This window comes from Ursus arctos, unplaced genomic scaffold (genome assembly GCF_023065955.2).
Source record: "Ursus arctos isolate Adak ecotype North America unplaced genomic scaffold, UrsArc2.0 scaffold_12, whole genome shotgun sequence".
Classification (NCBI taxonomy): domain Eukaryota; kingdom Metazoa; phylum Chordata; class Mammalia; order Carnivora; family Ursidae; genus Ursus; species Ursus arctos.
Window position 1 is genome coordinate 55,968,609 of NW_026622786.1, and position 24,006 is coordinate 55,992,614.

At 39.3% G+C, this 24,006-nt stretch overlaps 1 protein-coding gene across 20 annotated transcripts in view; it reads right to left on the reverse strand.

Annotated features, from left to right (window-relative positions):
- Positions 1–24,006, reverse strand: part of NFIA (nuclear factor I A) — a 367,666-nt gene that overhangs the window by 30,539 nt on the left and 313,121 nt on the right. For 8 of the 20 annotated variants that reach the window (XM_048220510.2, XM_044383811.3, XM_044383808.3 and 5 more), the window contains one exon: positions 7,597–7,688. The exons of 6 other annotated variants lie outside the window; for them this stretch is intronic. In XM_048220510.2, coding sequence (XP_048076467.1) covers positions 7,597–7,688 — 92 coding nt within the window. Of the gene's footprint in view, positions 1–148; positions 7,689–24,006 lie in introns of those variants that run through there. 6 more of the 20 variants (XM_057310618.1, XM_057310615.1, XM_057310617.1 and 3 more) reach the window with 1 other exon arrangement.

A 24,006-nucleotide genomic window follows, 5' to 3' on the forward strand; every position in this document is an offset into this window, starting at 1 on the left:
GATTGAGCCCCACATCAGGCTCCACTACTATGAGCCTGCTTCTTCCTCTCCCACTCCCCCTGCTTGTGTTCCCTCTCTCGCTGGCTGTCTCTATCTCTGTTGAATAAATAAATAAAATCTTAAAAAAAAAAAAAAAAAAGAAGTGGGTTTGTGTCCTGGCTCTACTGATCCGTAGCTATGTGGTTCTGGGGAAGTCACTTCTTCTCTTTAAACCTCTGTTTTTTTAATCTGTATGATGGGGATAACAATAATAATGGTTCTGCCTACTTCGATGGGCTACTCTTAAGATCAAGTGAGAAAATACTTTGCAATCCAGAAAATACTATTTAAATATAAGAGTTTAGTTACCAACCAAACAATCAAAGCTATCGTTTGTTGAATGTTCAGTTGGAGCCAAGCATTTGCTTTCTTTACACCAGTAGCATTTAAGACTTAAAACAACCATCAGGGATCATATAATCAATCACCATTCTACAGTTAATAAACCAGACTAAAAAAACAGAATCACCAAGAAAAAAGAAAAGAATAACCAAAAAAAAAAAAAAAAAAAAGATAAAGAAAATAAAGAAAAAAAGAAAAAAAAAGAAAAGAAAAAGAAAGAAAGAAAAGAAAGAAAGAAACCTATATACTGCTTCTAAGTGATGGAAAAGCTCCACCCACGATCTGAAAAGGAAGCCCACAATCTCAGCTGCTCTCCTATCTGGTCTCTGGGCAGAGGCTAGCTGTTCTCACAGATGCAGACTAACATCATTAGTAAAGGTCTTTTTCCCAGGCAGGATGAGAGAATGAGCTCAGTCTTATTTTACAGATGCATGAACTAATAGGAAACTGGGGCAGGTCTTCAGAAGAACCAAGCACAACATCAGTCCTATCCCATGGGACCCAATTTCTAGGCTTGTGATTCCTTGATGTAAGAGGATGAGTCAATTCTAGACCATTTTAAAGAGAAAACGGTCAGTAACATTTCACCAACGCTAATTAAGCATGCAGATGGCATTTGGGAAAAAGAAATTTGAGAGACCAACTGGTTCAAATCCTGGCTACCTCATTTGCCTGGGGCGGATGGATTCTTCTGAAAATTCAGTTTCCTCATCTGTAAAATGCGGATAATAGCATCAACCTCAGAAGACTCTGAGTACTGGAGCAACTTCAGGCACGCGTGGGTGCTTAAGACAGAGTATCAGTTTGACCAATAAGACTTCCTACTGTGTCCTAAGTCAGGAGGAGATACACTTTCATCTGTCATTGTGTGGGCTTGTAACCGAAATGCTCAAATCCAATTCTAACTAGAGAGGGAAGATACTTTTTTTTTCCTCCTCTCAGGAAATCTCAGTTTGTTGCCTTTGCAACTCTCCAGCTGCTCCCTGAACTTCTGTGGGTATCTAACCTCCTCTAGGCAGGCAGCACAGGGCAGGGTGGGGAGGAGACGGGGAAGGCTTCTGACCATCCGAGTGTCATCTCAGGTGAGCTTGGTCCCCTAGGTGAGGACATTACACAAGGAAGGGGAGTTTCTTGGAAATGAGGGGTGAGGGAGCTACTGGCTGACATGACTGCAGAGGGAAAGGACTCTACTTTTATCTGCTTGGTCCAGAGAAGACAGAAACCAACGGACATGTCACTCCTTTTAGGATGGGCTAAACTAAAGCCTCATCTACCAGCTCATGGATAAATGGGCGAAAATTAAAGCTAGGAAGAAAAAAGGTAAATTATATGAGAATCAGACCAAAGTTCGACATGGGCAGAAAAATGGTTTAGCCTTTCTGCCCCTTCCACTCTTTGGAAAGTTCTTTTACCCAACTCTGCAGCCTCAAAGACTCTTAGGCAAATCTCTATTGTTATTGGTATCATGCTGCATTATTAATGTTGTTGTTGTCATTACTATATTATTATTTGTTACATCTGTGTCCTCTACTAGTCCTTGAACAGCTTGAGGAGAATTGTTACTCATCTCTAGGGGTTGGGAATATTGTAAGAAACGATGAGCAAGCGAAGAAAGAAACTTACGAAGAGTTTTGTGGATTGTCCATGCTTTGGTTTCTCAAGCAGAGCTTTACAAATATGACACAGAATGACAACAGATCGAAATGTTTGCTGCTTCCTCACGTTCCTTGTTCATTCTCACCAAAGGCAGACAATGGGTGACATGCCCATAATTTAGCCATGCGGCGACCTCTCCAGATCAGCTGGTTTTCGGCACAGCGAAGTGTGTGGCTTGTGCGTACGTTTGTAAATTTCACGACGCAAAGGCAGTCACACTGCTCGCAAGCCGGGCAGCTAAATGATTTATGAAGCAAAGGTTACAACACCTGTGCCTTTTTGTCAACAAATCAGGCCCATGTCATGCCAAGCGATTCTTCTAATAACCCAAATGGTAATTTGGTTTTAAATAGCATTTCAGATACCACAATTCTGTTGATGCAGAACAGTGATAGGTTTGGGTGGCAGGGAAGAAATGCCTGTTTTTAAATATTGTTTGCACTCATTTTTCATTTTAAAGAATTCGTTCTCATTGGAGTTCTGCAGGTTAAGCATTTTATTTGAACATTCTGATTAAACTAGAACCTGAATCAAAACGAGTTCTTTGCTCAGTCCTTCTGTGTGGGAATTGGTATTTCTATTTATTACCTGATGATGAAATATTAACTTTTTTTCTCTAAATAAATGCCTCCTCTTAATGGGTCTTGTTTTCAGGGATCAGATTAAATTATGGGATGCAATTGAAATGGCCATTGGCTTTCTGCTATTTGAGATGATAGCATGTTCTCTATTATGTTAGATCATTCGGTAGGTGTGCAGGGGACGTTAATAGTGTCCAGCTGAAGTAAATACTCTATGTCCCAGACACTTCTCCATACATTAGTATCAACCATCCTGGGACAAATTTGAAAAAGAAGAGATTCAGGGTGGGGCCGAGGGGTCATGGTTTCTCCAAACACATGGGTGCTCCAAAAGCTGCAGGGAGGTGGCCACCCCCCCTTTCAATGGTGAGTTACAAAATGGAGGATGCAGAGGGATAGGAGGCAAATGATGAGAGTAGCAGAGGGAGCAGACACGTGAGGCAGAAGAACGGGACAAATAACTGAGCAGGAATCTTCACGCACAGCCAAAAGCCAGGGTGAAATATACAATGCCATTGCGAGGCTGTTTGAAAGAAAACTAGCTCAGGGCAAGGCTAAAAAGAAGGCAATTCTGTCTCAGCGAAGGGAGGAATTCTCTGGAGAAAAAAACAGACTGGAAAGGAAGGAGGAGAAAAAATGGCTTTCAATTATCCACGTTATCTTTCCCTACCAATCATTACAGATGATGAATTGGTGCAATAAAAGCCAATATTCAATTTTTCCAATTTACATGGAAAGAAGGCCATAATATATTGTTAAAGGGAAGAAACAGCAGGTTATCAAACAGTGTATATAATATGATCTCATTTTTGCAATACACTTGTATGCACAGAAACAGTCTGGATGGATTTATATGGAAATGTTAACAGTAGGACTACAAGTGATTTTTATTATTTTTCCCATCTGTATTTTCCACAATTAACATGTATCATGACTGTAATAAGAAAAAGTCATTATTTTTAAACTTCCTTATGAATCATTTAGCTTCAAGCAATATGTGCTGACTACCCACTATGTGAATGGCATGAGAAATAGTATTTTCAGAGAGGTCAGCACACACTCACAGTGGATTTTGTTGATAAACTGTCTACTCGTCCTGTCTGTTTTGCAGAATTTTATGCTCTTAAGAGGTGAAAGGGCCATTCGAGTTTATCTAACGATTACATTTTAAAAGTTGTGTTGAAATACACATAGCATAAAATGTATTGTCTTAACCATTGTTTAAGTGGACAGTTCAGTGGTCTTCAGTACAGCCACACTGCTGTGCAACCACAACCACCAACCATCTCCAGAGCTCTTTCCACCTTGCAAAACCGAAACTCCATACCCATGAAACAATGACTCTCCATTCTGCCACCGCCCCCTCTCCCCCGCAACCACCATTCTCCTTTCTCTCTCTATGAATCGGATGACTCCAGGGACCTCACATGAGTGGACTCATACAGTATTTGTTCTTTTGTGACTGGCCTATTTCACTTAGCATCATATCTTCAAGGTTCGCCCATGTAGCAATATTGTGGAATTTCCTTCATTGTTAAGGCCAAATACTATATACTATATACTACGGGAACATGGAAGATACACATTAAAATGTATATGCCACATTTTGTTTATTCCATTTGTCTGTTGATGGGAGACCTGGGCTGCTTCCACCTTTTGGCTGAGGTGCTAAGAACATGGATGTACCCATACCTCTTCAAGACCTCGCTTTCAATTCTCTTGGGTATATACTAAGGATTAGATTTTAATGCAGTCTCAGATTTAAAAGCAGGGAGTACGCCAGTAGTAATCCTGAGCACTGAGCATCAGTCAGGCTTTGAATACCTACAGGGAAGGGTGCTTAGCAGCTCATGAGGCTGTATGGCCCAGTGGTTAGAGAACGCAGGCCTTGGAGTCAGGCAAACTGGGTATAAATCCTTGCTCCACTTTTCACTGCTTATGGACATGGGAAAATGAACAATCTCTTTAGGTCTCAGTTTCTTTCTTTTTTTTTTTTTAAAGATTTTATTTATTTATTTGACAGAGATAGAGACAGCCAGAGAGAGAGGGAATACAGGCAGGGGGAGTGGGAGAGGAAGAAGCAGGCTCCCAGCAGAGGAGCCCGATGTGGGACTCGATCCCGGAACGCCGGGATCATGCCCTGAGCCGAAGGCAGACGCTTTAACGACTGCACTACCCAGGCGCCCCCTAGGTCTCAGTTTCTGCATCTACAAAGTGGAGATAATTATTTCTATCTTATTGCGTGCCTGGAAAGATTGGTTGGGTAATGTACTTTCGGTACTTAGTACATAGAAAATGCTCAATGAATAGAAGTTATATATAATTAAAGAATACTTTGTATAAAGAAAGGTCTTATGATAAACTGCAAGCTGACTATTTACAAAGTCTGTGTAGTAGTTCAAGTTCTATCTGCTAGGAAAAAATAGAGACCATAACTAATCTGTCTCCCATAGGTTGAAGTTTAGGCATTTGAAGAGATTTCCATTGGGAGCTGGCCTTTTGGAGCAGGGGACGCCATTTTACTTTGCATTCGTTTATGGATTTATGTGCAGGTTACCTCTACCGCATTTGTAAAGCTCAAGTATCTGCTTGGGTGACTCTTCAATTTCTACTTCTCCAAAGGTAGAAAGCAAAATGTTGTCCTCCCAATTCATACAGATTTCATGCTTTAGTAACAAAAGTATCAATAGAGAACAAATGCAAGCTAGCTTAGAAAATTACTAATCTGCAGGCCATGTTTAAATTAAATCTAAAACGATTCCAGTAAAAAAAAAAAAAAAAAAACTCTTCTGAATTAATGTCTTCGCAAAAAGGAGATCATTTTTAAAGTATATGACCATTTTTATCTATATCTATGTATGTCTGACACTCTAAATGGTTCCAGAAAGTAGTTCCTTTTCTAAAAAAAGAGTTCATATATACACCTTGAAATTAAAATATTCTGAGCACATAATTTTTACCTCAGGATATATACATCATATATATATATATTTTTTTCTTTTTTGGAAAAAAAAATGACAACTCCATTAGCACAGTTTCTCCTAAGACAATTGGGGAAGGCTTTCTTCAAGACAAACGTGGCAGGTGTAACTGTGATAAGAAACATTTAAGCTGTTGTCCGTATGATGCCAAATATTTAACAGAAACCAAAAAAATTCAGCTCCAGATGCCAAAATTGGGTCTAAGTGACATCATTCATCCAGATGCGTGGAAAATCTGGATTTTCAAGAATTGAATTTTTGTGGTCAACATCATGAAGACTCAGTTTCTGGGTTAAATAAGGCATTTGTGAAACAAAGCCATTTTGGAATATAACACGTTTTGATTATAGAGAAACAAATTGAATGGAACACGGGGTACCATTTCAGTGCGGTGAATCACAGACTATACAAAAAATACGATGTAAAAACATAAAAGCGGGACATTTCCAAACTGCATTTTTGAGGTTCTTCATGAAGTAACCCGAGCACACTGGTGCTTTGAGAAAAGCAGTCATTCAACATAGAGCCACTGTCCCCAGTTCTCCCTTCCCACTGAACCTGAACACATGCGCCAAAAGTACAAAGGGAAATGTCAATGCCTTTGAGGTAATCACTCCACTTCAGATTCACCAGTTAAGCATTTGGAGGTGTGGGGACATAAGCCACACACTGGAACGATTTTATGGGAGGTCCTGAATAGATGTTCATCCCAGACGCCGTGGACACGACAGTTTCAGGAGAAAGAGTAGGGGTGGGAAACTCAAGAGTTAACCTTCTGCCTTCCCTTCTCGCTCCCCCTCTCCTCCCAGCTGCCTCCTCGAGGCTGTACTTTCCGTGACCCTGCTTCCCCGTAAGGAAGGCTTCAGAGGCACTGGAGTTTCACCTGCACTGTCGACACAGCAATAAACTAAAATCCTTTACAGAGAGAGAGAGCAAATGGACCCAGGAAGGCAAATCTATCCTGTTGATAAGCATCTGGTCCTATTCTTATAAACAAAGATGAGTAGTTACAAATTTGGCATCTGGAGAATACACACCCGGGCATATGCACAAAATATCTCAGAGAATTTGTCTCAAACAACATGCTGAAAACCTCACAAAGAAAATACTCTCTTTATGTCAGTTATGATGGTATATGGTTACATTCTAATTAGGAAATCAGTGAGTCGTTCCTTTCAAAACTTGAATCTAATTCTATTTCACAAACTTGTAAATATCTCTACATCCACTACCTTTGAACTCCAAAAGTCTCTCACTGTGTCTAACAGCAGCCATTTCAAAACCCTTATAAGAGATTTCTCCTCTTTGACCTATACTAGCACAAAACACAACCATCTACCGAAAAACAAGCTCTAGATGTCCTAGTATCACCTCTTCTCAATCACCTACCTCAAAATATGATGTCATATTCACATACATCCCCTCCCACCCCACTGCACCTTGCTTCCTAGTGGCCAGCCTAGCCAGTAACAAACACCACCTATTTCTGCACCAACACCAGCAACCTAATAGGACTCATGAACCCTTTTCTTTTCTTTCAGAAAGCTTGTCAGGCTCCTGGGGACCCTATAACGAAACAGAAGAGTGGCTCGTTCCCCATTCCCAGGATGCACTCTGATTACACAGGCAGCCAGAGCTTACTTTTCCAGGCGGGGGTAGACTTCTGTCTGGTTGCAAGTGGAGAGGTGTGAATTCCTAGATGCGGAAACACGCTATCTAGCTCTGGGAAACCTTTCTTGCCATAGCGAAAGGAGTTTTGGCACAGAAGCCTTCCTCCTCTGCCCCTCAATACGAGACACAAAAATCGCAGACAGCGTTTTCCACGATTTCTGAGGACACAGGGAAATGTGGCTGAAGGGCCGGGAAGGTTGGGGTTGGGAGGAAAGGGGACCAAACAGGGGCTGGGAAATGCAGCCTGTGTGCCAAAAGACAAGTTACAATGCACCTGGTGAATACAACAAGCTGCACCACATACAGAAAAGATGAGAGCGGCCCACCTGTGTCTGTTGAGGGATATTTACAAAGCTTGGATCCCGTGGTCCAACACTGACGAATCGGTTTGCGGGGGAGGTGCTGGGTGTCGAGTAGGCTGTGAAGGGAAGGGACACATGCGTTCAGGAAGCAGCACGAGATTGCACACACAAACAACACCAAAACACACAGTCTCCGAGCCTACGCAGCTGATTAACAAGGAAATGTGCAAACACTGGAGCTAGCAAAGGGATCTGGCTAGCGAGGGCATTTTAGACAGTCATAAAAGGGAAGGGGTGTTGGGTTCTAAAGACTGTTGGAATAAAATGATGTCAAATTGGTGCTCAGATGAGTTTTCTCTTTCCGTCATACAAATTAGAACATGCAGGACATTTGCAAAGTACACCTTTGGAGTTAAACATGAGCTCTGGGGCCAGAAAGAGATATCCTAGTCCTTAGAGCATAGGGAAGAAGAAATTAGGTAGGAAGGGGAGGAGAGCAGTTCACTTTACAACCTTGCTTTTTACACTATGGCACACCCAAAAATCATGAGACATTCCTGTGCCTCTATAGCTAAATATTGAAAAGGAGTCTTTAGAGAAGGAATTAATGGCTTCTCCAGAAAGGAGGTGGAAAACCACTGAGAACCAGCTGTCTTTATAGGCTTCAGGAGAGTATCCAGAATCTCTACGAAGCACAAGGTGTGCTTAAAATATTAACATCTGTAGTCTTCCCATCCTAGAACCTTTCTGTTAAGGCACGAACTATCAAGAACCCATGTAAACCAAGCTATCACACTAAAAGCACATTTCAGTTTCCTGTCCTTTCACGGTACATGAAAGTTTTGTTGTTGGTTTTCATGTACATGTTTTTGGTTTTTATATTTATATTTAAGAGCTTCACTCTAGTGAGAAAAAAACTCAGTGGCTTTGCTGTTTCATCGGCTTATAAATCCAATGTGTATTTGGTCTTTTGGTGTCCTGTCATTCACTTCTTTACCACAAACTCCCAGTATTTATTCGCATTCTTTGTTTGTCCCAGAACTTTTAGTTAGACTCTTGCTTAATTTCAAATTTCTTACCAATAGTTGTAAGAGGCCCAAATTTTCTGGATTAACCCTAGACACACTCCATCTAAGAGATGAGAAGGCTTTGCAATTTTTAAAAACCCATATGACTGAGGGAATAATACCAAATTCTTTTGCCAGATTTCTTTTTTCCTTTTTGGCATCGTCTGCTTTTCTGTGATTTTCTGTTTTACAGAAAACTGCTCAGACTTTTGTTTCCCTTGTTGAGCACATCTAGAGATAAAATTTCTACCAATCTGGCCCAAGTCCTGCTGGTCATCTTTGGTAAGAGCTAAGTCACCCACACAGATCTGTGATGGTCACATGGTATGGCTGTGTTAAACCAGCATGGAACAGAGGGTGAACATGAGAATCCTCTATTAATAAGAAAGTTTTGTTGTAGTGTTTGCTTTAGAAGGACCTGTCCAGGAATAGTTTTATATAAAATGTGTGTATGTGTGTGTGTATAAATGTTTATATAAAAAAATGTATCACGTGATACACTGTTTAGCTACGAGAATCTACTGATTTCCTCTCCAGCCCATCCTATGTTAGACTAAATTGAGCAGATTTGGGAAATCACTTCTGCTTAAAGCCATTCTGTACATGCCTCTCACTCACTGGTATGGGAGAAATGTAAGTTTTTAAAAGTTCAGTAAAATATTGTTTATTAATTGCTCTATTCAGTCTATTGCTTTGCTTTGATGTGCTTTAAGAAGTCTCCAAAGAAAGTCATGTATTGAAAATGATAGACTATAATTACCCAGTAGTGAATTTACCTGCTCCTAGGGCATAAAGAGGATGTGGGAGAGATAAGGAGGAAGCTGGTAGATGAAATAACCTGTCAAACCTCTCAGCGGTTAGGGGGGGAGAAAGTGTTCTTTCACACGTGAATAGGTAGGTAGGTCGAGAAGGAACAACAACAACAAAAAGGCATGAAGGGTATGCTAAGGTACTGTGACTAAGTGATTGATGACAGAGGCTGAAATGTGAGTTCTGGTGGAATTGTGTGCTTGGGCCGCACTGGTCATCACAGACACATAGCAGGGTTCCCTAGGATGCTTTTACCGTACTGGGGACATCAGAGACAAGCACACTGAGTGAGCCTAGGAGTCATGGCATTTTTTTTGCTTCTCTTTCTCTGTGAAGACAGTTCTCCATTGACCATAGCAAGTTTACTAAACCTGAAAAGGTCTGCATTACATTCTGTTCTCTATTGTGTGCCAGACCTAAAGTTTGCCATTTGAAAGGTGTAGCATACAAATAATTTAGTCACTCAAAACTGCTATGAGGCTAACAACTGGATATTTTGCCTTCTTCAGACACGAGACAAACTTTGCCTTCTTGATTTCAAAATATCCCAGAAGGCCTTCCATGCTTTCATAGACTCCTAAAACGGCTTCAAAGTTTAGTTTGGTTTTTAAAACAAGAGCAACAGTGAGAGAGGTGGTAGTACGTTAGCATTAAAAAAGAAGAAGAAGAAGAAAAAAGAAAAAAAGGATATTACAACTACAAAAACCTGGGAATCTCTGAGTACCCAAGTCATCAAATGGAAGAAATGGTGCCCAGGGACATTTATTCTATAGAAATGTAGCTTCTGGGAAAATTCAAGGACACAGGGAAAACAAGGGAAGGAAGAGAGAAAGTCTGACTCATCTTCCATTATGGTAGTTACAATAGGCAGAGAGTTCACCTATAACAGGATGTAGTTCCAGAAATGATGTGACATTAGTTAAATTTGATTTTCCCAAAGAAACAGTGGAGTAAGGGAGTCACACTGTTGAACAAAAACCTCAATCGCAACTTTTTATTAAAACAACCACATATACCATAGCGAATCAATTATACATGCACAGTTAAGAGCTTTCAACATGAATATAAAATCAAGTAAAGGGGGCAATGTGGTAATTAATTATATACAACTGTATTTACTCTGCTATGATATCACATTCATATCTTTCTTAATTATAATTCTGGCGTTATTTACAGCGGCAATAATCAAATGCCGCAGGAAAAGCTTCAGGAAATCATGAAATCCAGAAAATAATTTTCTGGGAAGATTATTATAGGCATTTTTTTGAGGATTCAGGGGCATTTGATGATTTTCTGATAAAGTCAACAGGGAAATCAATTTGTTTATATAATCTCGTTGTAAAAGTCCTCATGGCAAACGTGACTATTAGAAATCAAATTATTGATTATTCGGCTGCTTTTGAAGCAGAAGTTTTTTTTTTGTTTGTTTGTTTGTTTGTTTGTTTTTTTTAGCAGTCCTCTTAACCTACATGAGCAATATCACCGTCGACTATTTTCCTAATGTTAGGGGATGAACATTCCTATTAGAAGCTTCCACCATTTTATTTGTACTAATCTGATCATATTTTTCCTCTTTCTACTTGTATTTCTTCCCATTACCCTATAGTCTAAGTTTGGCCTTAGCCACAGTGATAAGTAGGACAATCCCAGATCAGAATTTGATCCCATATCCAGAAAATCCCACTCTTCTGTGTTACCCACTTACCATATGCATTGCTAACTATAAAATGCTGCACTTAGGCCGCGCAAGTCCTGCGCCAGCATGATCAGTTGGGAGGATGGCTCAAGAACAGTCTTGCTTTATAAGCACTACTTTTACAGGGCCTCTGGGAACGCTGGAATCTATCTCTAGCGGGGACTGTGGGGGGAGCATGAGCGAGTGGGCAGGGACAGTGGCAGAGATCACCCGTTAAATCTACTCTTCATCACTGTGCTAAAGTTAGGGTTCCCTGGGAGAACTCAGACTTTTCTTTTGTTTTCAGAAATGCATGGAACTGACCTCCTGCAAGTCAAACAGAATTCCTACTTTTGTTGTCCCCAAGGTGTCATGTTTTGTTTTGTTCTGTTTTCTCGATAGGAAGGCATAAGGGATGTGTCTGGATAAAGGAACCATGATATTTCCCCACAAATCCATTCTGAGTCTGTAATAGCCTTCACCTATAGAATCTAAATCTGACCATGGTGTTAACAAGGGGCTCACACTGTTTTGAACCGAGATGCTTGGAGCGTTCCTTGTTTTTGGGAAGAAGTATGACTGAAGAAAAAGACATTAAAATATTAAAATATCTGTACCATCGTAAGTTGATGTTTCCTTAAGTTGAAAACCATATCATTAAAATCACCCAAATCCAACAAACTAGAAAAGTAAGAGGAGGCAGACAGATTCAAGGTCTAGTTCAAATGCAGCAACCACTAAAATATACGGTAATCACTGAAGGGGAGGAAAGGGGGAACATTTAGACAGATGTTTTTGTGGGGAGTGAGTGTGAAGGGACAGCTGCCTTTTGGATGAAGCTCCTCAGCAGGGAGCCCGAGGGGTCGGTTCATCCGCAGGTGAACTGCCTGAGAGCTGCCTGAGGAGAGCGACGGTCAGCTCTTCTGCCCTGGCTAGGGTCAGTGACACAGGGAGGCACCTTGGCAGAGAAGAAAATGTGAGAGACCCGGTGCACTTTGAGGTGCTGCATTCACTTCCACACGCAGGAAGCAATGAAGTCCCCTGAACCCAGGCAGCCTGACCTACAAACTGACACGAAGTTTGAAGAGACATCTGTGTTCTGTTTCGTCAGACTCCAACTACAGGAAAAGAGTGAACATCCACCCTTCTTCAGTCCCTTGAACTCTACCAAGGCTAACCTCTAGAGTGCAAGAAAGAGAGGTATTTCAATATATTTAATAGATTCATATTCATTCTCTCTCTCCTTTGTCTCTGTCTCTCAGGAACGCTTGCTCTATGCCAGGCTCTATGCTGAGCACGATGGGAGATTCAAAGGTGAGCAAGACACACTGTCATCCTAGAAATGCTAGCATCCAATGGCGAGAGATATGTGTAGAAAATGAAAATATGGGTGCTTAAAGGTGACATAACTAAGAATCTGTGAGATATGAAAGGACAGAAAAGTGACACCTGGCAGGAGAACAAGAAAAGCGGCACAGGGGAAATGAGGATAGGATGGCTTTTGCGACAATGCTGTAAAAGACACGCCAGCCTGCAGGTTTGGATGGATCGGGGGTCACAAAGGAAGCGGCAGGAGCAAAGGCGCGGAGGCAGGAAGCGGAGGCATCAATCACAGAGGGAAGGGAGAAAAGGCAGGAGCCCGAAAATTATGTTTTGTCATAGAACACGGGAAGGTGAAATGTTAAGAATCAGAGCCCTGAATGTTTGAAAACGGAGGGGGAAAGGTCTATTGAAATTATTTTTCTTTTAAGAAGAAGAAATAATTTACAAAAGAATCTAAGATATCAAATTTCCATTCCAAACACCGCTAAGACAACTAGATGTCCTCACGTTCTAAACCGCTCCCTTCATATCTTAAATATCAATCTGCACGTCACAGGTTCCCTTGTTTTCAGAAACTCAGGCGTACTCACATGTGGGGATTTCCCCTCTAAAGAATACCTAGTCAAAAATTCAATTTCATTCAAAATAGACTTATTGTGATTCTACCACCTGCCCAGGAATGTGCTAGTTATCGGACAGAGGTCATCCAAGCAAGTTCAGGAATGCAGACTTGAACAGATCCCTGTGTATTCAAGTTGCAATTTTATTAAATGTTTATCAGTGACACCTGACAGTGAAGGAAAAGTGCCTGAAAAAGCATTCAGTTGCCAGCTTTCAATAGTGAGATGATTAAATACCTGAGTTTCTAGCATCTTTTCTTAACTGTGCTATCACGTTATTTAAAAAAAAAAAAAAAACCCAAACCAAAAAGCCCCATGAGAAAACTTTCATTTCTTTAAAAAAAAAAAAAAAAAAGCAGAAACTATCAGGAAATAGATTGGCTAATTTCTAAATGAAACCCATGACAGTTGTTGAACTCATTTAGGAACTTGAAGAGCACTATTTTCTTGCAAGGTCACAAAGAAATGCTGGAGGGATATTGGAGTGTTTTTCCTTTAGAGAAATCTATCGGTATCGACAAGTTTATGGGGCCTGGGTTAACGTTATTAATATCATTATACAGCCAAGGAGATAGACAGCCTTTCTTCACACATGATCCAGTATTCAGAGATTTAGAAATTCCCACATGACTGAATGGATATTGTAGTTGTCATCCAGATGTTTGGAATCTGGAAGATAACCACACCGAATTTCCATTATTCTGATCACATCTGTGCAGTCAGTTACCTCATTCTATTATCTCTGTAAATCTTTTGTCTCTACAAACAAGTTACCAACAAAAAAAGACACAGCCCTCAGGGCATGAAATTAAAACCTACTTATTGCTAGTAAATTATTACAGAACAACATACCCATAAGCTTTCTTCCTGAAAAGCTAATGAATTCTAACTTTAATATATTAGCATTACTTAACATGTATGGTAGCAATTTGCATGACATGGCTAATGTGCCAGTAGTTCACAAAAATCTTGAGAAGAGGCAATTCAGCCAGATGGTTCTGCTCTGCTGGTATTTCTGTTTGTATTAAGGATCCTCACAGGGAAGTAGGGGCTCTAGCTACATCACATGATTTGGGGTAAAATATGCAGAAAGGAAAGTCTAAGACCATGCGTGTGTGCACACAGAGCGAAGGGGATCAGAACAACTTGTAAACTGGAGACACTCTGACCTTGCGTTACCCAAATCGGTGTCATAAGCAGGCACTTTGGACTGTTTCCTGTAGGCAGTCTATTTAAACCGCCTAAAACATTGGTTTTTGTAGTAGCTGTGAAGGATAAGAATAGAGGCTTACTTCAGTTCATTTAAATTTATTTCTGAGGGCTAATCCAATTCTATAACCGTCATTTACTTTTATGTAAATGCTGTGTGTTGTATGATTGATAGAACATATATATTGATCAGAAGCAACGATGCATGTGGTAGGCACAGGTGAAAGTTATATTAAATAGCCGCAGGGAATAAACCCTGGATTCAGCCGGGGTTTACTAAAAAAAGAAACTTCGATCAATATATTGGATTGCTCCCTTTTGAAAGGCTTCTGCAGCCTCTCAAAAGGCAGTGTAACTCTGGAAACCTACTTCTGGGAATTTATCCTCGACCAATACTTAAAGGTACAGATAAAGATTTATGCTCCAAGATGTTCATTACAGCATTGCTTATAAAGAGTTGTGAACAAACCAGAGCCACCTTATAAGCCAATGCTTCATTCATATGTTGGAATATTTTGCAGTCATTAAGCACATTTTAAAATAATAATGACATCATGACATGTTGATAGTATGAAATAAAATCAGTTTATAAAACTGTATATATACACATAGACACATATATGCACACACATGATGATCAATTATGTTTAAAATATGCATAGAAAATGACTGGAAAATAGACACATAAAATGATTACCTCTGAAGAATGGGATCATAAATGATTTTTAAACAACTTCCAGTAATTTTTAATCTTAAATAAATATAAACAGAATCTGAAAACCCCCAAGTAATACTTTTGTTTTTATAGCAATGCAAGGTAATCAGTAGAAAATGAATTTTAGAACCAGAAAACCCTGGATTGAATCCACTTGATCATAATCTTATTTGAAATGTGATCTTGGCAAGCCAATTAACCTCTTTGAGCTTCTATATATAAAGAGTCCAGCATAATAAATACTATTTACTCCAATATGCATAGCCCTTTAAGGCTCCATCCCTCTGTGAATGTCTAATGGGTTACACTCTCCACAGGAGCAGTCCAGAAAGTAATCCCCAAGAGAGGCTTGGCCAACAAGATGGGAAATCCCCCAAATTCCATTATATGCTATATTTAAACAATTGAAGAAAAATGCCAAATCATCCAATCAGGGACCATTGATTCCAATATCTGATTAAGAGTATTACATTCCAAGGCATCTGCCTTCCAACACTTACAAAAAATAAAACTTAAACCTCTCATGGGTTAATGTTGTGATCGGACTCACAAGTAACGTGTGAATTGGCACAACCTTTCTGAAAAGCAATTTGGTAATGTATATCGAAATGAATATTCACACTGTTGGTACTAGTAATTCCAATTCTAGGAATGTATCCTAATGTAATTATTAAAGCTGAGGACAAAAATGTATTTTCAAAAATGCACTGAAGCATATTTCATAGATTGGGGCAAAAGTTAGTGTCCGATAGAGGCATAGGTACACATTGTTTAAAATCACACTTCCCAATTTTTTATGAAATGGGAAAAGGTGTAAAGTACTAATTAAGAAAATGGCATGCAAAATACTATATTCAGCAAGGTCACAATCACCTTATATGTGTTTGTGTACATATACACACAAATACACACACTGACGTGCACTAAGGGAAAAAATAGGCCAAAATGTTAATATAGTAATTGATTACAGAAGAATATAATTTCATTTTTTATGCTTTATATTTTCCAAGTTTCCTACACTGCCATGTATTACTTTGATTGAGAAAATCTTAAAACTCACTTGTTATTTCTGTCATCTTGAAAAAAATAACAAACTGAGGAAAAAACAAGACTTGAATGGATTATGAAACCTGAATGAATGGAATCATCCATTGCCCGTTCTCTTCGTCTTCTTTTTTTTTTTTTTTTTTAAGATTTTATTTATTTATTTGACAGAGAGAGACAGCCAGCGAGAGAGGGAACACAAGCAGGGGGAGTGGAAGAAGAAGAAGCAGGCTCCCAGCAGGGAGCCTGATGTGGGGCTCGATCCCAGGACCCTGGGATCACGCCCTGAGCTGAAGGCAGCCGCCCAATGCCTGAGCCACCCAGGTGCCCTTGCCCGTTCTCTTCTGCCACTCCTTTATAACGTCCATCTCTTACTCTGCTCTTGTTCCTCTACTTTTCATCCAATGCAATGTATGCAAACGTATGTTATTCTTGGAATAATATACAAGTGCTTTATGGAGTATCTTAGGATTTTCAGAGGACAGGTGTACGTACAATATTATATCTCTAAACACCGGATGTGTCCTGGTAGAGTACAAAGCACAGGAGTCCAACAGACCTGAGTTTGAAGCCTGACTCGGTTTCAGCATTCTCTTTTTTAAAAGAGGCCTAACAATTCTAATTTTGCAGATTTCTAATCATAATCAAATGAAATTAAGGTAATGCATACGAACATACCTATCAAAGTGCCTGAGTTTCAATAATCCTTTTTCCTTTGCAAATTTAAACGTAGCAAAATTGGATTGTACACAGAGTAGTAATACTCTGCAGAAAGAATTTATGAAAAATTGTGATTTAAGACAGTATGTGTACATTTGTATTCAATGGGTTCCTAAAGCAGAAATTGGGACCAAATATTGGCTGTGGAAAATGAAAATGCTAACCTTACACTAAGCTCCATGCTATCTGTGAGGGAAAAAGAATATTATTCTCTACCAGAAAGATCACACATTTTTCTGCTATCATATCCGAAGTTTGGGTTAATATAGCTAAAATCTAGATGTATAAAAATTGCCAGCGATTTTATGGGGACCCCCCCACCATCACCATGAATGAATTTTGGTCACTATAGTGATTAAGGTTCTATAAAGAAGAATTTTTATATCATTAGACAAATATTTTTGAAAATAATTATATTTGCTATAAAAGGGGATTTAAAACTCAGTAATATCTTTCATTCTCAGTGGATAAGGAACCAAAGAGCTAGTCTATAACAAACCAGTTTCTATCTTTCAACACACAAGCAAATGTGTATATACATCCCCCCACTCTGTGGTAGTATTCTATACACACTTCTTAGGACTCTCCTTTGCTGACTTAACATAACTCATATAGACTCGTCTCTTTATTTTTAAACGGTTCCTAATGTATATACTCTTATTAGATATTTAGGTTATTACTAATCTTTTATTATAATCAATGAATACTTGATGTGCACCTGCATTTACATATCCAAGTGTATTTATTACTTATATGTGAAATTTATATACATAAATATATAAAATATTCATATGTATTTATATATATGAAAAATTAAATTGTCTTCTAAGAGAATGAACCAATTCACAGTCCTCTAACAGTGCAGAAGAGTGCCTTTCACACACTTGCCAAGACTATGCGAGGTACTCTCTGATTTTTGTTGATCTGATAGGTAAAAATACCACCCAAGTCTTAATTTATATTGTTTTTATGCTACATGAACGAGACATCTTTAAAATGTTCTCCATTTATCTATGTTTATGCCCCTTTAAAAAAATCTTTCTATTGGTCTTTATATATTAATTTAACCCTCTGTTACATGTATGGCAAATATTTTCCCATTTTCATTTTTGTCTTTTTGACTTTGTTTATGGTGGGTTTTTTTTTCCATGCATAAATTTTTGATACTCTTAGAGTAGAATTTGTCAGTCTTTCCTTTCATGGATTCCAGGTTTGTGTGTGTGTTATTTAGAAAGTTCTTCCTCACTCCAGTATTATTTTTAAAAAATTGTCCTGTATTTTTATGCGGTATTTAAAGCTTAATTAACCTTTGTATGCTTCCTTTTTTTCCCCCCTCCAGCTGGAATTTATTTTGGTGTAAGGAATCTTTTTTTCTGGACAGTTACTCAGCTGTCCCAATAGACTTCACTGAATAATCCCTTCCCCTCCTCTAATACAAAATGCCACTCTTGTCACATATTAAAATATTGCATGTATATAGGTCTCTTTCCAATTCAGAAGACTATAAAACATTGAAATATAATGGAGAGAGCAGCAGAGCTGGTAGAGAAATTACAACCAATGTGGAAAAAGAAAAACAAAACAACAAAAAATGACAGCAATGTGAAAATAGATCAGCATAAAATGAGTTCCCTGGCACTAAGTGACATCAGACACTAACGTAAGAGTAAGAAAGAATGAGAAGGGAGTTCTTTGGAATTGTTCTCTGTCCTACCTGTGGAATTGGTTGTAAGAGAGGCAAACCACACGAGACTCTTAACTATAGGGAACAAACTGAGGGTTGCTGGAGGGGAAGTGGTTAGGAGGATGGGGTACCTGGGGGATGGACATTAAGGAGGGCACTTGATGATTTAAATGAGCACTGAGTGTTATGCAACTGATGAATCACTAAATTCTACCCCTGAAACTAATACTCTACTATATGTTAACTAAATTAAATTCAAGTAAAAAAATTTTTTAAAAATCTATGCTGTTATAAAATTTCAAAGTATACAGCAAAGAATGAATTTTCATTGACTAATTTTAAAAATGTAAAGAAAAAGAATAATGCAATAGTTCAAGTATCAGTAATGAAAAAGTGTTTTGTGAAAGGAAGCCACTAACTTCTTTCTTTTCCCATTCTCTTTTGTAGTTATCCACTGGTTCTTCCCTGAAAGAGGAAACAGAGTCCTTACGTCATCTAAAAATTGTGAAAATGTGACATATCATTCACTGGCTTGCTCTAAATCCAATTATTGATTACAACAATGTGTTATACATTTTAAGGAAAAGTGTTGGTGAAAAGGAGAGGTGTCATTATTCGGATGATAACTCAGAAAATAATTCTTCAAAGCATTCATCAACAGTCCAAGTTCTTGGGAGTCTTGGAGAATAAAGGCAATTTGCCCTTAGCAACATTTCCTATTTTTTGCCTTTTTGCTGTTTTTGTTTCATCTCCCTCCAAATCTTCTGTTCTCTTCCTTTCCCTGACAATAAGAGTTACTCTCAGCAGCAGAAACCAATTCATACTAAAGTATAGATGACCAACTAATGTCATCTTCTGTACTTCTCCCGTAGGGTTTTCACAGCAAAAACACGGAAGCTTTGGGCTAATGCGAAGATACCCATAGGACACTATGGCCAAGTGTATGAACTATAGGTTCAAGGTGGCTGGGTGTGAATCAAGATCCCACTACATCTGGCTCAGAAGCCTTGAGAAAGTCATCTTAATAGGGTAACAAAAATATTTACTTCATAGAATTACTGGAATTAAAGTAAGATAATACATATAAAAATACTTTTAAAGTACCTGACACATGAGTAAAAGCTCAGTGCTTTGTTGTATTGTTATGAATTTCAGATAAGCAGGCAGTCGTGGCTCTCCAGCAACCAGAAATCATGTCACATTGCTCTGTAATTTGAGGTACGTGCGTGATAGTACAAACAGCATGGGAAGGCCTGCATCTGAGTCCCTACCAGGCTTCTACGGGAGTATGATCTTGGGAAAATCATCTGCACTTTCTAATGTCAGCTTCCTTGTCTATAAAATCCTGACCACACAGGACTCTTAGGAAGACAGAACAAGATAATGTATTCATGTAAAGAGTTTTGCTAACTGAAAAGCACTGAACATACATTAATGATTATACTACAAAATTTCCATCCCAGTCATAGATTATTGTTATATTCTTAGTTAACAGGTTCATATTCATTCATATAATGAATGCATGTAAGATTCATGGGAGATATAAAAATAAATAATAAAGGAAACTTGTTATTGCATGCTTCTACTTTAATAGAGTTCTAGTTTTAAAAAATCAAAAGTTCATGGCTAAGAAGGCATGGAGAAGAATGTTTATGAGTCTTTTATGCATTCTTAAATTGAGTTTTTGTGTTCCTAATTAATTAAAAAAAGAAAAGACATGTTTTATCTTCCATCATAATCCAAAAGCATTCTTTCTTTTCGTTATAATTCTAGGCTATGATGCCAATCTGCAATTTCTTTTCTGGAAAAGTCCATTTTTATAGTGTGATCTTGGCACTAACCTATTATATAAAAATTGGATGTTACAATACAATTAAGAAAAAGAATAGTGCATTTTGAATCATCATACCACAAACAGGCCCAAACATAATGAGATATTTCTCCTATTCTTCAGCTGTTATCCTTAGGACTCTGAGGACTATCCACTCAGTGTATTACATGTTTGAAAAGGAGCCCTTCCCAATTAATGCATGATGCACGTGGAAAAACTCAGCAAACTGCACAGAGCTTTCATAAGTAGGATGCTATTATAATTAGTATTACCGGTAAGATACATGTCAAACATAATCTGGTCAAACCAAACTCTGGTCCCCGCCCCTCACCCAGAATGGCTCTTTCTGCAGTTTTCCCATCTCAGTTCATGGTAGCTCCATCCTTACAGTTGCCCAGGTCAAAAACCTAGGACTCACTGTTGATTTCCCTCTCTCTCTCTCTTTTTCTCAACCCATATCTAATGCATCAGCAAATCCTGTCCGCTCCCCCTTTCAAATGATTCTCCCCACCCACACTGCCCCATGTTGGCCGCTGGATTCCTGCAAGCGCGCACCACCTCCCTCCCTGTTGTAGCCTTCTCCGTTGGACTTCCTGGTCCCTAACTTACTAATTTACTTCTACTTTGATTACTGTTTGTCCACAGAAAAGGGGATTGTTTTGTGCCCTTTTGCATCCCTTGTGCCTAAAACAGCAGCTGGCAGGTAGAAAATACTCATTATATTTATTGATTTTAAGAAAAAAAAAACCAAACCAGCCTCTTAACTGGTCTCCCTGCTTTAATTCTTGCCCCTAGCAATGTATTTTCAACAAAACCTTCAACGTGTTTCTGTTAAAAGCTCAGGAGTTATCACTTCTCTGCTCCCTGGTCTCACTCAGAGTAAATGCCCAAGTCCTTACAATGGCCTGTGAGAGCCTACGTAGTTTGCCCCACTCCCAACTCCCAGTTGCCAGACTCCGTCCACCTTACTTCCGACCTCACCTCCTCCTACTCTACTCATTCTGTTCTCACCACCCTGCCCAGGTGTGCTGGCTGTTCTTCTGCTTGGAAAGCTCTTCTTCTACAGTCTCAGGGCCCACCTTCTCACTTCTGCCAGGTCTTTGTTCAAATTTCCTCTTCTCAGACACGCCTTCTCTGGCCACCCTACGGACAATCACACCGCCACCTCCACCATTCCCGACCCCTACGTTCTGCTTATGTACAACCATCTTACATCATCCCTGCCTTTTATACTCACTGTTTTGTGCACTGACTTTCTTCCCTCTCTACAATATTCTTCCCTCTCTACAATATGAGCTCCAGAAGATCAGGGAATTGTTAAATTCTCTTCCGTTTCCTGCTGAATCCTAGCACCTAGAACACAACTTGGCACATAGCTTATGGTCAGTTACTATTTATTGAATGAATGAAAGAAGTGATATTTTCTCAGTAGGTATCTAAACCTACAAAGGTAGTTAGCGGGAACAGAATACATGTAGGAGGGCACGTACTGCATGGTGCACTGGGTGTTATACGCAAGTAATGAATCATGGAACTTTACATCAAAAACTAGGGGATGTACTGTATGGTGACTAACATAATATAATAAAAATATTACTAAAAAAAGAATACATCTATTGTGAATTACTCTTACAGGTTATCTCCATTTATCACCATATCCTAAAGAGACCTGGCATAGTAGTGTATTAATCTCTCTCCAAATAAATCAACAATATAAAAGTTCTCCTTGAGAGAGGGAAGAACTGTTAACTCCATCTCCACTCCCCTGTTGTTGTTTTATGGCACTAGTAAGGATTTTTCCCATTAAAATGTATTTATTTCATAGGTGAATTTTTTCCCAAATCTGCCTTACCCACGTTTTTCTGGCCACAGCTGCAAAGTTGAGTATTTGGTGCCAGAGGCAACTGATTAGGTTAAAAATACATACTCTGCTTTAGGCTGGCATCCATTTGTATTTCATTATAAGATGATATTAAAAATTATGCCTTGGACTCTTAACTGTCTACAGCATAGCACGTCTGTCACCCCAGTTTGTCCTGACAATCTGCCTAACAGAGTGGGTACAGCAGTCAGTGATATTCAGATAAGGGAAGTTGAGGCCCAAAAAAGTTGGTAATATAGGAGATCCTTGGCATGATTTCCTACTTTTATTTTTAAAATCTTATTTCACTGCAAGTCCTCTCAAACCCCAAATAGAAAAGGCTGTCCTAAGTTATACAATTAGTGTTTTTGAAAAAAGCCTCATTTTTGGATGTACTATTGGGATGTTGAACATCTGTACTTAATACCCTGTCATGGTGTTTCTTCTTGCTAAAGTTGAGCTCTAATAAACTGGCAAAGATAAACAGGATCCAACCCCCCTGTGGTTTTAATTTCTAAGAAAGCACATAATTTATGAAACAGTATGTTTTGCCCTAAATTTTTACTCAGTGGTAATCTAATTTTAGACATCCCCTCCCCCCACCAGGCTGGTTTCTGGAGAAAAGTTCTACCTTCTTTCTCGGATTTAAAACACCAGAATATTATCCCTACTAAATAGCATAGAAGTCACTCTCTCCAAAATTATCTTTAGCTGAGCCCCCGGGCCTGGACCAAACCCCCTCCCGAGTGCTCCTGTAGAGGCTACGCCTTTGTCCCAGTGTTGCCTCGTGCGAACTACCGTTCACCAGCTGTCTCCCCCCACTGATCCCACACCTCCGTCGAGCAGGCACGAATCCCCTCTGTATCCCAAGCAGCTAACACAGTCCTTGGCACATGACAGGTGCTGTCTGAGGGCCGAATAAGCGAATGGAAGAAGGTAGTCATCACGATGAATGGGAAGAGAGGAGGCCATTTCACTCTGATATTTATACCCTTCCATATCTTCTCGGTCCTTTTCCCCTGCTCACTGTCTATTCTCTAGACTGTAGAGTTTGGAAGTAGAAACCAGAGGTGACTTGTCCTGCTCTTTTCTGTTAGGAAGACAGGTGCTGGAAGGCACCAGGCAGCCATCTGGCCCTCCACGCTATCAGCTCGAAACGGGAAGGCAGACCCCACTTGGGAAGGCCTGTGTGGTGCAGCACTGCCCGTGCCCGGAGAGGTGTCTGTGTAATTTGGGGTTCGGCATTAGGAAGCCCATTTGCCTACAGTTATAAACTAAATTCTCTGATACTAGAAGTGATAGTTTGGTTCGCGTGAAAAAAAAAAAGTAATAATGGTGTTGTCTTTACATTTTAAAGGGTACTATGGCTTTAATACTTCCTGAAATAATTACAGATGAAGTGATATGATGTCTGGGATTTGCTTCACAATAATATGGGAAAGGGGAAAGTAGCTGGTAGCCTAGGTGAAACGAGGATGACCATGACCTTGTTATTGTCGAAGCTAGCTAAGGAGTACATGGAGAGTCCTTGTATAATCTGTCTACTTTTGTATATGTTTGAAGTTTCCATAATAAAAGCTTAAAAGAAAAAAAATTTTTAAAAAGAAGTGATAGTCTGGTCTTCCAATATGATTTTTGCTTGTATTTTATTTACCAATTGGTTCAGAAATCAGGGCATGGAAAAGGATTTTGTGGTGGGGGGAGGTTGGGGTGGTTAAATCTCTTTCCAGTGTGGACCAGTGGGCTTTGAGATTTTTAATTTGAAAGGCTTCTCCTATGCTATAGATCATAGGTCCTGCAGCCTACCACTGTCTTATTAATAAAGGAGAAGATGGTAAGGCAAGATATTGCTGTGAAACAACACATTATTGTGAA